This window comes from Microtus ochrogaster, unplaced genomic scaffold (assembly GCF_000317375.1).
Source record: "Microtus ochrogaster isolate Prairie Vole_2 unplaced genomic scaffold, MicOch1.0 UNK33, whole genome shotgun sequence".
NCBI lineage: Eukaryota > Metazoa > Chordata > Mammalia > Rodentia > Cricetidae > Microtus > Microtus ochrogaster.
In genome coordinates this window covers 3,017,478-3,031,778 of record NW_004949131.1, presented here as the reverse complement: position 1 = coordinate 3,031,778, position 14,301 = coordinate 3,017,478, and the positions used below count along the sequence as shown (strand labels likewise).

Sequence of the window (14,301 nt, the reverse complement as noted above, 5' to 3'; positions counted from 1 at the left end):
ACAGAAGGGGCCTGCGGGTGCCGGAGGGGTGTGTGGGCGGGCGCTGGTCGGCCAAATTCCAGGAGTCTTGTGGGCGGATCCGCTCTTGGGCGTGGGAGGGACTGTATTTGCCTCTGAGGAGGTTTGAGAGTGGGAGCCGACCCAGGCGTACCCTAGTTTGTGACACGTGAGGGGCTCTCAGTATAGGTGGGCATGCGCTTGTGTGGTTGTGTGTGTGTGTGTGTGTGTGTGTGTGTGTGTGTGTTTAGGGGGCTCTTGGTCCCCAGGCCTTTCTTCACAGGTGGACTGACGATCTGGTGCATGGTGTATGTGGTGGCTGGAGCCATACGCTGAGAAAGTGAGGAACCGTAGGAGAAGGTGAACTGTGGATGGAATACGGTAGGAGAGACCGGGGTGACCTAGTAGAGTGGAGAGTAGAGGAAAGTTTTCCCAAACAAAGGTGCGTGTGGAAAGGCCCAGCAGTTCTAAGGACCGGAACTTAGTCTGAGACACTTCCCAATTCTTAATGAACTTGTCTCCATGATCAGAGGCTTTTTCTGCTGCTATTACTAACATTTAGCAGTTAGAACTCTTAATTTTTTAAAATAAAGATTTATTTATTTATTTTATGTATATGAGTTCTCAATGGGCATGTACAACTTTATGCCAGAAGAGGGCATCAGATTCTGCTAGAGATGGTTGTGAGCCACCATGTAGTTAGTTGCTGGGAATTGAACTCGGGACTCATGACCTCTGGAAGAACTTGGAATGCTCTTAACCGCTGAACCATCTCTCCAGCCCCAGCAGCTAGTACTCTTAACCATTCAACCATCTCTCCAGCCCTGAGGATTGTTATTTAAAAACTGATGGCTCGCTGGTTAAGAGCACTGGCTGCTGCTGTTGCATAGGACCCAAGTTTGGTTCCCGGCACCCACGTGACATAACAACTCACAATTGTCTGTAACTCCAGCTCCTTCTGATCTTCTAGAACTAGGCACAGATGTGCAGAGATACATGCTGACGAAACACTCAGACATAAAAAAATATTAAAATAAATTTGAAATAAAAACTTTAAAAAAAAACCAAAGTTAGATGAATTAATAGTCGGGAACTGGAGAGATGGTAAGCATATAAATTCAGATTCCCAGCCAGCACCGGAGTGAAAAAGCTTGACTTTACCTCCTTACCCCCAGGACTGGGCGGGAAGACCATGGAGCATTGGAGGAGAGGGAGTTGGAGGAGACAGGCCAGTACCTACCTGGAGCTCATTTGCCAGCCCAGCTAAATGGAGAGTTCCAAGTTTATAAGAGAATCTAAAACAGCAAGATGGGGAGCCATAGAGGCGGGTGGCTGATGTCCACCACTGTTTTTACATTGCGCCCGAACACACACATATATATGGTGTATATCTATAGATGGTATATATGTGTATATATACCACACACATAAACAAAAAAGAAATGGCAAGCAATAACTAGCTAGTTTAAACAGCATCCTAGGGCTGGGGATGTGACTCAGCCAACAGAGTGCTTTTCTAACATGCATGAATCCCTAGGTTTGGTCCCCAGCACTACACAAACCAAGTGTGGTGGCAAACAACTGTAATCCCAGCACTAGAGAGACAAAAACAGGTGGATCTCTTTGAACTCAAGGCCATCCTTATGTTCCAGGCCAGCCAGGGCTACATGGCTAGATTCTTTCTCAAAAATTAATGAATGAATGAATGAAAAGAAAGCAAAAGAAAAAGATTCAAGGTTAGTGAGTTCCTGGACAGCCTGGGTGACATGGGACCATATCAACAAACAGCAAGGAGTCAGAAAAACTGTAAAATAAATGAAAACTGAACTGTATTTGAAACTTCTTTATAATTTATTTGTATTTTATGTGATTTGGTATTTTGCCTGCATGTATGTCTGTGTGAGGGTGACAGATTCTCTGGAACCGGAGTTACAGACAGTTGTGAGCTGCCATGTGGGTGCTGGGAACTGAACACATATCCTCTGGAAGAGCAACCCCTTAACCACTGAGCCATCTCTCCGGCCCCCTGTATCTGGAATTTTATTTTCCTGTAGGCAAAGGTTTTAAAACTTTGATAAGAGTTGTGGCCGGGCGGTGGTGGCGCACGCCTTTAATCCCAGCACTCGGGAGGCAGAGGCAGGTGGATCTCTGTGAGTTCGAGGCCAGCCTTGTCTACAAAGGGAGTTCCAGGACAGGCTCCAAAGCCACAGAGAAACCCTGTCTCGAAAAACCAAAAAAAAAAAAAGAGTTGTGATTGCCAAGGATGGGGAAGCAGGCTGTGGAAGTGTATATAAGACAGTGTGATGACTGATCTTGAGTGTCGAAATAATTATCTAGGAGGGGAACCTTTGAGCTAGTCTATGAGGGCATTTCCAGGACAGTTCAATCAGGAGGGAAGCCCCACCCTGAATGTGGGCAGCATCCTGTGGGCTGGGGTCTGAATAACTAGGGAAGAGTCCCCCTCTTCCTGGTGGCAGACACACTGTGACCAGTTGCCTGGGATTCCTGATTACCCAAAATAGATTATCCTTCCCGTAGTTGCTTTTTACAGATACTTTGCTACAGCAAGAAGTAAAGAAACTAAGGCAACTGGTATGGACGAAATCATCTAATGTATCCATCTCTTTTACCCGAAGCAGTGGGGTGAGGTGGGGGAGGGTGTCTGGCTGTAACTTTCTGACTCTGTCTCTATTCATACCTGGATCAGACACCACCTAACAGAACCCTACCCATCCTCAGGGTTCAGCGATAGCTCCGTGTTCCTATGCCCTGGATCAGACACCACCTAACAGAACCCTACCCATCCTCAGGGCTCAGCGATAGCTCCGTGTTCCTATGCCCTGGGTGTGTGGCTGTTACTCGGTGGGCTCAGTAGGTTAGCTCCCCCAAGTTACTGGGGTGCAGCTCTGTTTCCTAAGACCCCTCCTCTCCCTGGGTAGGAGAACATGCCAGCAGAGCAGGGCTGACTGGCTGAAGGAAGTGAGGCCTACTGGGCGATGGCATGTTCAGGGACAGTGACAAAGGGAGGGAGGGAATGTCTCATCCATCCATCCTTGGCCCTTAAGAGATTTTTTTGAATTGGCTTCCTGGAGGAGAAAAGAGGAAGAGAAATCCCTTGAGGGGTGGTCCGACTCCGCTGCACTGTCATACTGCAAACCCCTGGTATCTAATACTTCCCCTCTGTGGGCCTGAAATGGAAATTGCAGCCTTGCAGAGGGGCAGCTGGGCTTAGGTGACAGAAAGTGACAAAGGCTCTGTTAATGTGCAGACATAAAAGGGAACACTGTGGCTAGCCCCAACAGTGACAGCTACCTAGAATTTAAGAGACATTCTGAGCCAGAGTGATGGCATTTGCCCGTAATTGTAGTACGTGGAAGGCAGAGGCAGAAGGAGTGCCAGAGTTTGAGGCTAGCCTGGTTTACAAATTCCAGGCTAGCCTGGTCTACGTGGTGCAAGCCTGTCTCAAAGCAACAAAAGACGTCAGAGAAATTCTTACACTTCCCTCAGTTCAAGGTTGCACCTTTGGCAAGCTGGAGAAAGGAACCACACTCTCCTTTAAATTCCCATAGGTTCCTGTTGTCCATCACTCACACTCCAGGGAGGCTCTTGTGCTGTCCAGAGACGCCATCTTGACTGCAGGGGAAGCCATTTGGGAGTGGGCCTCTGAGAATGAGCACCAGGAGGAACAGAACTCTGGAGCATTCTGGGCACGCTCTTAGTCAATGTGCCATCTCACACCTCCAAGGACATGCTGTCCCCATCCTCCTCTTGCGTCAGGCGATTGCTAGCAGCACGAGGCTGAGGCTCTGTGTGGCACTCGCCCAGCACCCACTGTAGATGACTTCACGGTTCCTAGAGTAGAGGGAAGGGTTTCCCCTCGCAGTGGGATCGAGTCCCGCAGGTGCGGGTGAACCTTCGCACCTGCTCAGTGCCACTCGACCTCAGGCAGGCGGTTTCACCTCGCTAGGCCTCAGTTTTCCTGCTAGTAAAGTGGGGTGGGTGAAAGCCTTCCCTTCTTACAGGTGATAGTGATGTTCTCTGGCCTCACGCACAGGGGCGGGAGGGCCAGGAGGGGGCGTGGTCCCCACCCCAGGCTCCGCCCCAAGGCCCGCTTCCTCTCTAGGGCGGGCGGGACTCGGGCGTCCCGCTCTACGCGGGCAGCCCCCGGCCGCCACGCAATGTCCGCTGGCTGGTTCCGGCGCCGCTTTCTACCTGGGGGTCCGCTTCCCGAGCCGCAGCCACCGGGGCCGCGCTCCAGTCCGGTACCCTATCACCGGCCCCGCTTCCTGCGTGGCTCGGGCTCCAGCCCCGGCGCCACCGACTCCTCGCGCCGCTCGGACTCCCGGCCCGTGCGTTGTCCGGCGCGAGGCCGCACGCTGCCTTGGAACGCAGGCTACGCCGAGTGAGTGTCCCTGCCCCCGCGTCCCCTCCAGACCCCCTCCTTGATCTCGTTGGGTTCTCTGCTGACCTAGAAAACTGGCTTGAATGTGGACACTCCCGCTAACCCCCTTCTTGTCCTCACCACGGGACTCTTGACAACATTCCTCCATTTCCCACTCTGGCATTTTCTTTAGGAGAAGGTTGTAGGTCCCTGGAGGGCCATCACCCAACTGGACCCTCCTTTATTCTGGTCTTTTGAGATGTATGTCCCACCTCACACTTCACTCTGGGTTTGGCCTATGCTCTATGGAATAGGGTTGGGATAGAGATGAGACCCCAGCAACCCTGGACCTGCCCAGTGACTATAAAGGGCCTGCACTGATTTTGACCCTAGTGACAAAGCCAATGAACAGTTAGAAGACTTACATCATTGGGGCTGTGTAAAGTAACTGGCTTGCAGAGCAAGCATGAGGATCCGAGTTCGGGTCTCCAGCAACCTTGGTAAAAGCTGCATGTGGCATATGCGCCCTGTAATCTCAGTACTGGGGAGGTAGATGTGAGAAGAAGACACAGGACTTGTTGGTTAGGCAGCCTGGTTGAATCAGTGAGCCCCAGGCTTTGTAAGAGACTGACCTGTCTCAAAACACCTCTGGTCTCTGCACACACACTCACAGTCACACAAAAGAACTTCAAAAAAGCCGAGCGGTGGTGGTGCACGCCTTTAATCCCAGCACTCAGGAGGCAGAGGCAGGGGGATCTCTGTGAGTTCGAGGCCAGCCTGGTCTACAAGAGCTAGTTCCAGGACAGGCTCCAAAGCTACAGAGAAACCCTGTCTCGAAAAACCAAAAAAAAAAAAAAAGAACTTCAAAAAAGAAAAAGAAAGTTGTCCAGATGTGTCAGGGATGGCACCCAAGAAGCAGTTGTCCCTGGTGGAGTCTCTGTACCATAGAGGCATAGATGAGACCCCACTGGTGATGTCTATGACCTCAGGATTATCAATGCTGAGAAATCTGAGTTCAATGAGGACCAGGCTGCTTGTGGGAAGCTGTGCATCCAGCGATGTGAGTTTGGGATTGAAGAAGAGTGGCTGACGGTGTGCCCAGAGGAGGTGAGTACTGCCCGCCCTGAACCCCACTTTCAGGCTAGGGCCAGGAGGTGCTTGGTGGAGCCTGACAGTCCTTCCTATGCAGTTCCTGACAGGTCATTACTGGGCCCTGTTTGATGGGCATGGCGGACCTGCAGCAGCCATTTTGGCTGCTAACACCCTGCATTCCTGCCTGCGCCGGCAGCTGGAGACTGTAGTAGAAGGCTTGCTGGCTCCCCAGCCCCCCATGCATCTCAGTGGCCGCTGCGTCTGCTCCAGTGACCCCCAGTTTGTGGAGGAAAAGGGCATCCGGGCAGAAGATTTGGTGATTGGAGCCTTGGAGAGTGCCTTCCAGGAATGTGTGAGTGAGGCCTTTGGGGTATAACTGCATACCATAGTCACCCTTCCTTGGACTCTGGAGAGAAAGTTGTGTTTATTTGTTCATTTCTAGTCACAGCACCATGGTCTTCAGCTTAACTCTCCATTTATCTAGTTCCCGTTGTGTGCTAATTGCTCACCTGTAGTGCTGTTGGCCCTCAGAGCAAACACTGGTTTCTCTTCCTATTTTGAATTACACTTCCCTTGTATAAATTCTCTTTACATAGGAATTCAGGAGCCAAGCCCATTTTTTTCCCCCTGAGACAGGTTTCTCTGTGTGGTCTTGGCTGTTCTGGAACTCACTCTGTAGACCAAGTGGGCTTTGAACTCACAGAGATCTTCTTGTCTCTGCCTCCTGAATGCTGGGATTAAAGGTGTGCACCACCACCACCCGGCTACTGGCCAAGCTTTTGAGCCTGGATTTGTGATTGTAATAAGGGGTTGGGGACTGAGATGGCTGACACTTCTGGCAGCAGCTGTGATGCCCTTGCTTTGCTCCAGGATGACGTGATTGGGAGAGAGCTGGAGGCCTCAGGCCAGGTGGGTGGCTGTACAGCTCTGGTGGCTGTGTCCCTGCAGGGGAAGCTGTATGTGGCCAATGCTGGGGATAGCAGGTGAGTGGAACCACGGAGGGCGGGGCGGGGTAGTGGGCAAGAGGGTACCTGAGGGAGCTGAGGCAGTGAAAGGTTTAGAAATGAGGGGGACTGGCTGACCATACATTTGTACTGGGCATAAGCCAAGTATGAGTGGACAGTGGTGCCAAGGCAGGAAGGGGCTACAGGGGCCATGCTAAAGGGCTGCACCTTTACTCTCTAGGTCTTAAGCAGTCATGGAGGGATCAGCATGACCCCTGGTGGTTGGAGGGTGGCCATGGGTGAGTATGGAAGCTGTTTCATAGACCTGTTCCCTTCCTCCAACGCATGTAGAGCCATCTTGGTGCGGAGAGATGAGATACGGGTGCTGAGTTCTGAGTTCACCCCAGAAACCGAACGGCAGCGGATCCAGCAGCTGGTAGGCACTCTTGGCAGAGGGACCCCTCAACTCCCTGGGCTGAGGCCCACACGGGGCCCTGGGAAGGGAGCCTGATCTGAAATTGGCTTCCACACCCTAGGCCTTCATCTACCCTGAGCTTCTGGCTGGTGAGTTCACCCGACTGGAGTTTCCACGGCGGCTGAAGGGGGATGACTTAGGGCAGAAGGTTTTGTTCCGGGATCATCACATGAACGGCTGGTGAGCTGGGAGACAGGGTGGGAAAAGGTCCAGGCTCGCCTGGATGGCCTGAGGCAGTCTGGCTTGGGCAAGGTGGGCATGTGAAGGTGTGGTAGCTGGGTTGAGGATGGGAGAAGCTGCAGTAGGGTGTGGGCCTTTGGCTAATTCTAGGTCCCCTCCGGCAGGAGCTACAAGCAGGTGGAAAAGTCTGACCTCAAGTATCCACTGATTCATGGACAGGGTAGGCAGGTCAGTGTCCCCTGCCCAAGATTCCCTCTTTAGTTGTTCCTTAAAGGTGGGAGCTCCAAGTCCCTTGCTTGTGGCTGTTATCCTGGTGTCTGTTCCTTCATGATGTTTCTCCCTTAGAAGCCACATCCACTTCCCCTTTTGTGCTCAGCAGAGCCAGACCCTGGGCATGTCTCAGCTCCTTACTGTCAGTGCATGCCTTCCTTTCCCCCAGGCTCGGTTACTAGGAACACTGGCTGTCTCCCGAGGCCTAGGAGACCATCAACTCAGAGTCCTGGACACCAACATCCAGCTCAAGCCCTTCCTGCTCTCCATCCCACAGGTGATAGAGCAATGTAGCCCACTCCAGGTTCCAACTGCCCACAAAGGGCAGAGAATGAACCTGGTAGGAACTGGGAAGGGAGCATTGGAGGATCTTCAGGCTTAACTTGCAGGTGACTGTGTTGGATGTGGACCAGCTGGCATTGCAAGAGGAGGATGTGGTTGTCATGGCAACTGATGGGCTCTGGGATGTCCTGTCCAACGAGCAGGTGGCACGGCTTGTGCGGAGCTTCCTCACTGGGAACCGAGAGGACCCACATAGGTACTGTAGCTGAGGGGGACCTGACTGGACCTGGGTTGGTCCAAGTAGCTACAGCTGCAAAGACAGTACTAACTCAGGGGAGGTGGCCTGATAAGGGGTCTTCTGGGTGTTCTATGTCTTGTGCACTGAGTTCTGGAGGGCTGGCTTTGGCCTTCTGCTCTATCCCAAAAGTACATCTGGTCTTTACAGGTTCTCAGAGTTGGCCAAAGTGCTGATACACAACACACAGGGGAAGGACGATGGTGCTACTGGAGAAGGGCAGGTGTCCTACGATGATGTCTCTGTGTTCGTGATTCCTTTGCACAGCCCAGGCCAAGGGAGTGGTGGCCACTGAGGCTTCAGATACTTGCACTCTATGACCTCTTCAGGATCAGCGCAGTCTGGACATACTGGACATCCACTGTGGCTAAGAGTGGACCCTGTCTGACCTGTCCCCAACCACAGCTCAGTGCTCTTGCTTTCTGCCTTAACTGTTTCAAAGACAGCAGTGAATGGAGGGCCTAGCCTACCAGACTCTACCTTCTGCAATGGTTAACATTCCTTCTGGCAGCAACATATGGTGTCTGTTGGCTCCTTAGTAGCCTAAAGGGTTTAGGGTGCTAAGATGCTTTGGGGAGCAGGCAGCAAACTCATTTGGTTCTAACCCATGAATGTCAGGTCATCCATTTAACCACCCATTAACACGGGTGCCTTCTTGAAATCTCTGGGCAGTCTTCACATCTGCTGGATCAACTATCTTAACTTTCTTTTTTTAAATATAGGGTCTCTATTATGTAGTTCCGACTGTCCTGGAACTTGTTATGTAGACCAGGTTGGCCTTGAACTCACAGAGATCACTTGCCTCTGCCTCCTGAGCGCTGGCATGCACCACTGTGCGTGGCTGGACCAGCCATCTTGAAGATAGCTCGTGAGACCAGTTCTGGTCCTGTCCTGCTCTCTACTCATGAAGGGCACACGTCCCAGATAAAGTTGGAAGAGCAAAATTAGGGTGAGAAGCTTCCAGAGTTGGCTATGCCAATTGTCACTGCCTGGAGCCTGGCTGCCAATCTGGTTGCTTTTCACCAGTCCCCAGGCCTACCCTATATCTATGCCAACAGTGTCTGTTCTGTTTCCCCAGATCTTATGCCAAGTACATCTACTTCTCAGCTATCCAGTTCTTGTTTCTAACCCAAGTTTAGTCACCTAGCATTGTCCCCACCCCCTCTGCTGCTCTCACCCTGCCCAGCCTCCAAGGATTCACTCACCTCTACCCCCAGCATTGGCCACCTGTAGCTTTCCTTGCAGGAACTCAGCCAGTCTCTGGTATTAAATGTTTGTATGTAAAAGAGCCCTTATGAATGATGAATTGCTCACACAGCTTTGGTCGACACATCTTGTGGCCTCTCAGTGGATTCCTTTCAGTTCTACCATGCAAGCTTATGTATAATCAGGACTTGTTGCCATGCTCAGATCCCTCATTGTTGCTAGAGAATGAAAAGGCATTTTATACCTGTGAACTCTGGATTATAGGTACCAGAAGGGCTGCCTTCCCACTCTTGTTTTGCAAGAGTTTCACTATAAGCCTTGGCAATCCTAAAACTGTAGTCTCTAGAGGCTTCTGCCTGTCCAGAGTGACTGGTTTCTCACTGTGTAGGCCAGGCTGGTCTGAAACTTAGGTAGCCTGAGTTGGCCTGTCTCACCCTCTCCTTCAGTCTAAATGCTGAGATTACAGGTGCAGACCATTACCAGATTCCTCACTTATTTCTGAGTGACCTGGTGCTTCACATTTTGAGTTAGTAAGGGTTTTATATAAGGCTGCTTAATGAAACAACGAAACTTCACTCATCTTCCCCTAAGACTTTCCAGTCCAGGCTGGGTGGTGGTGGTGTATGCCTTGAATTGCAGTACTTGAGAAGCAAGGGGATCTCTGTGAGTTCAAGGCCAGCCTGGTCTACAAATTGAGTTCCAAGACAGGAAAGCTGGGTAGTGGTAGTATATACCTTTAATCTCAGCACTCAGGAGGCGGAGGCAGGTGGATCTCTGAGTTTGAGGCCAGCCTGGTCTACAGAGCTATCTCCAAGACAGGTTCCAAAGCAACACAAACCCTGTCTCAAAAAAATAACAAAGACAGCCAGGGCTGTTCTGTTACAGAGAAACCCTGTCTCGATAAACCAAACCAAATTCTGTCTCCATCTAAAACTTACTGAGGTTCAGAATTATCTGTTGAAATACAGTAGCCATTACATGAGCTTTACCTGACTCCTAATATCACAACCAAGGGGCTTCCGGTAACACACAGCTCTAGACTGCAGTTACAAAACTTGTGTAGTTAACTTGCCTGGGATGCTCAGACCCATTTCCTCATCTTAGATTTCATTTCCTGTATATTATCCAAGACAAGACAGCCATATTGGCATTTCCCACTTCCTGTGCAACACATAAACAGACCCTCAACTGCCCCCCCGAGCCTGACAGGTAGCTGGCAGATGCTGGTGTCACTGTATAAGGCTGCTGAATTGGCTTCCTCTTTCTTTAGTACATCCCTCCACATCCTCTCAGCAAAGTGCAGGCGACATCCTGTGCCTGCCTCTTGCCCACACCAACTGCTGAGCCAGCTCGCCCCCACAACCTATGTCTGTTCCTCTTGTTCACACACTACAAGGGATTGGGCATATCAGGTCTCTACATTGCAAAGATGTTGGAGTAGCTGCCGCAGTGGGCTTTCATTACATTTGTGAGTTTTGTGTGCACATGCCATGATGTGTGACAATCTTACAGACAAGTTTCAGGAAGTGGCTTCTACCATGGGATCGATCTGGGGACTGAACTCAGGTTGTCATGCTTATGTGGTAAGGACTTTCAGTTACTGATCCATCTTGCTGGATACTTGCTGGCTTTGAGGGGTCTTTTAGAGTAGACTAAGTAGGAGAGCCTGGTCAACTAAACCAAGCCATTTTCTTCCAAAGTAGCAAGCCAGAATTTTACCTATTCTGGTTCAGTCAGGGAAGCAGAAAGCAGGTCAAGTGACAACGATTCCCAATATATTACCCAAGCAGGTGGCTCACCAGGCAGCCAGCTGATCCTGCCAAATGCAATGATCACTTGCCATCAATCAGGGCCCTAGGATGCCAATCTGGTTAAAGTTTGAGGTAAACAGTGCAAGGCAGATAGTGAGGAGGTCTCTGAAGAACAGGGTTGGTCAGGCTCACTTCCTCCAGTAATTCATTACTGGCCCTGTGGTAATTTAATTGGAGTCTGAGGTTAAGGGATGGGCCCAAGGGGCTCCTGTGGCTCACAGGCCTGAAGGAAGCCCAACAGTTCACACAACACTGCAGGCAGTGCCACCTGAGCCAGAACACTCGAACAGCGCATCCCTTTTGATGTGAAGCAGGCAAATCATGTCACAGAAACTCAAGAGACTGTTAAGCCATAAAATTCTGTTTAAGACTGGTAACATGGCAAAAAAAAAAGTTTATGTTAAGTACAAAAGGGACATAAAATTGTATATACAGTAGGATAACAACTATGTAAACACATCAAAGTCTATGCACAGAGATATCTAGAAGAACATTTAACAAGATTAACAGTGGTACCATTTGGGTGGCAAATTGGTTCTTAAAAATCCCCAAATTTTCCTTCATAAGCAGTTTATTGTCAATTAATGGGAAACAACTCATTAAAAAAATACCCCAGTGGCTGGTGGTTGAACAGTGTCAGTTGTCACACACAGAGCAGTGGCTCTGGCTGATTTTCCAGAGGACAGTTACTATATCCCAGGGGTACACCCCCAAACTGCCAACTCTGCTTTCTCCCTCTTGCTTACCCTGTGACAACAGGCAGTATTATCAGTTCCAGTTGCATCTTCTCCTACCAATTCAGAACTCAGCTCTGCTGCCACAGGGCCCAGCAGTGGCTGTGAGGCAGTATGTCTTCCAAGAGCACGGTGCCTCAGCTTCGGATTCTCCTGAACTCAGTTTTCCTGCAGCCAGGCAAGCTGCTCTTTCTTAACTCTTTCAGGTTATGCAGTCTTGCTAATCCATGGTTACAGACATTTGCTCTCAACAGTTTATCTAAACATGGACTCAGATTCTGAAGGTAGGCAGTAATAACTCGGATCACCTGGTTCCTACAGTCTGTCCACTCTGGAAAGGCAGGACTGCTTAGCAACACTTAGACTTCAGTGAAGATAGCCGCCTTTTCAGTTGGAATAACAAGTCAAAAAGTAATTGCTCAAAAAAATAGCATTAGTGATTCGAAGTCTATGTCTGCTCCTGAACAGAAACAGTGATAGCCTGATTGACACCTAGCAGCTGGGTACTCATGGGCAAATCATAGCTGATTAGGTCTTGATTTCTGGATCTGCTTGCCTAAATGTTTGCTGTGGCCATACTGGGAAGAAAAGGTCAGGCACGGCTCTTCTCAGTCTGGTCCTAGCCTGTTCTCAGAGGAACGGGCAATGATGTAGACAAACAGGTGAGAAGTCCTGACAAACTAAAACACTGTGGCTCTAGCACCCTGTCCCCAAATGACACAAGCCAGGCACAGAAGCCATGCAAAAGTGACTGTCACACATATACAGGTGCAGACAGAGCATAATCAGGCAAAAAAGATGCTAATACTGTAGAGAGGGCCCCAAAGTGTGGCTTGAAGAGCACGGGAGTCATCCCAAGGCTCTTACTTAGCTGCCATGGAACAGCAAACACTAGAAGCTCTGCTTCACGTTGTCTCCCTAAGGTTAACAGAGAAGACTAACACTTGTGGCGAACACTACCCACAAATAGTCTTTTTTAGCTGCAGGGTTCCCTCTCCTGATGAACTCTTGATAAGCTAGACGAGAAAGATAGTAGGCATATACACATACTTATGTGCATGTTTGCACAAATGTATTTAAGTGGACACGCACACTGTGCTCAAATACAAACAGATCAAGGGTCATATATAAAAAGGCTAAATATAACATATAACACAGGCCTAGAGCCAGCTCTTGGGTAAGAGCTGGGGAAGAGGGATATCATCTGCTGACTATGTACACAATTTATGGTGGGCAGGGAAGGAAGGCATCAGTGTAAACAACTCAGACTCATTCCACAATACTGGCCCACAGGAAAACGTGATGTGACTCAGGTACAAAAATAAACTACTACCTTGCTTTTGTACAAGCCCAGCTCGGTAGGATCCCCACGAAAAGACTGAGAGACTGTCTGGATGGGGAATTGCACCAGGCGGCTAAAGCTCTCAGCTCTCAGAATTTACATTTACCTGCTACTACTCCCTTCCCTCCCTTTTGTACTCTTGGGCCTTTTGTTAGCCAACATCTAAGCCCAAGACCTGCCCCACAGGAATACTGTAAAGCCTCCTGACAAACAAGGTCCTTCTCTATTTGTCCCTTTCTTTCTTTGACTCAAAGGTATATGAAGACTTATTTTTGTAAATATTTGGCACCTACGAAACATGATGGTTGTGGAATAATGCCACAATTACACAGGGAGACCCAGTAACAAGACATGCAGGGTGAGGGCAAGGGGTGCTGAGCTGCCCTAGCATCTCAAAACCAGAACTGTGGCTTCCCATGCATTTTGGGGCGGGAGAAGGATGTGCAGAGATTAGTGACATCACTGGCTCTTCAACAGCAAATATATTCAAAACTGAAGGGGCCCAAGGGCCCCACTGTAACTTATTTCTAAGTAATCACCCTCTGAAGAGCTCGGTGCAGCTACAGCACCAAGAGTCCTTTGGAAGATGCTCAGCAAAGCAATTCTTTAGAGCGATGGACAGCACATCCCTGGGAAGGCCATGTGGAAAGATGTTCTCCAGTCCAGTCAATCCCTCTGTCATCTCAGTCACCTCTGACTTTCCTGTTGGCCGCCCTCACTGTACAAATAGCCGAGCAGTGTCAGGATCAGTCATCAATGGTGGGCAACCAGAAGGCCTGGAAGGAGAACACAAATCAGCTTAAAAAGCTAGGCTTCTCACTATAGAAGGTTGTTCCTCCCCACCTCACAGCATCAAGGTACCCAACCCCAGTGGTGTGAAGAATTAGTCTGGTGGCCCTTTCTCCTGATCAAACTATTGTCTCTATGGAGCCAGAGACACTCTAAAAGTTGGTTCTGTTTACTTCCAACATCTACTCCTGTGAGTAACCTGGTCTTACAGGTGATCTCAAGGTGGCCTCAATCATACCCTTTCCTCCCAGAATCTGAAAGGTTTCAATGAGATGGTTTTGCTGCCTTTCAGGGCTAGGTGACTTTTTGGTTTTACATGATCTCGAACTCACTACATAAGCCCTTCCAAATGTTTAGATTATAGGTGTGCACCAACATGTCCAGCTTAAATTAGTTTCAAAACTCCTGAAAGAGCCGGGCGATGGTGGCGCACACCTTTAATCCCAGCACTCGGGAGGCAGAGGCAGGCGGATCTCTGTGAGTTCGAGACCAGCCTGGTCTAC

The 14,301-nt window shown here is 49.7% G+C and overlaps 2 protein-coding genes across 3 annotated transcripts in view; one reads left to right on the top strand and one right to left on the bottom strand.

Moving 5' to 3' along the window:
• The first annotated feature begins 3,949 nt into the window (after window positions 1-3,949).
• Window positions 3,950-9,411, top strand: Ppm1m (protein phosphatase, Mg2+/Mn2+ dependent 1M). 2 transcript variants are annotated; one of them, XM_005368476.3, is made up of 10 exons: window positions 3,950-4,399; window positions 5,368-5,485; window positions 5,568-5,822; window positions 6,341-6,453; window positions 6,766-6,850; window positions 6,951-7,069; window positions 7,234-7,297; window positions 7,509-7,616; window positions 7,729-7,877; window positions 8,067-9,411. In XM_005368476.3, the coding sequence occupies exons 1-10, from the start codon at window positions 4,029-4,031 to the stop codon at window positions 8,209-8,211; spliced, it is 1,527 nt and encodes a 508-aa protein (XP_005368533.2). In that variant the 5' UTR covers window positions 3,950-4,028; the 3' UTR covers window positions 8,212-9,411. The 2 variants fall into 2 exon arrangements, with proteins under 2 accessions (XP_005368533.2, XP_026645755.1); XM_026789954.1 differs by lacking the exon at window positions 3,950-4,399 and adding an exon at window positions 4,430-4,693.
• Window positions 9,412-11,274: 1,863 nt separating this feature from the next.
• Window positions 11,275-14,301, bottom strand: part of Wdr82 (WD repeat domain 82) — a 20,103-nt gene continuing 17,076 nt past the window's right edge. Inside the window, exon 9 of the mRNA XM_005368475.2 lies at window positions 11,275-13,785. Within this exon, the coding sequence (XP_005368532.1) occupies window positions 13,756-13,785 (30 nt within the window). The 3' untranslated portion in view covers window positions 11,275-13,755. The remainder of the gene's footprint in view (window positions 13,786-14,301) is intronic.

Excerpts from the sequence above, each read along its gene's own strand:
- Ppm1m (XM_005368476.3), top strand. The coding sequence starts at position 4,029 with ATGTTCTCTGGCCTCACGCACAGGGGCGGGAGGGCCAGGAGGGGGCGT. Across the intron at positions 4,400-5,367 it reads TGGAACGCAGGCTACGCCGA|GATTATCAATGCTGAGAAAT; the intron begins GTGAGTGTCCCT and ends CTATGACCTCAG. Across the intron at positions 7,617-7,728 it reads TCCTGCTCTCCATCCCACAG|GTGACTGTGTTGGATGTGGA; the intron begins GTGATAGAGCAA and ends CTTAACTTGCAG.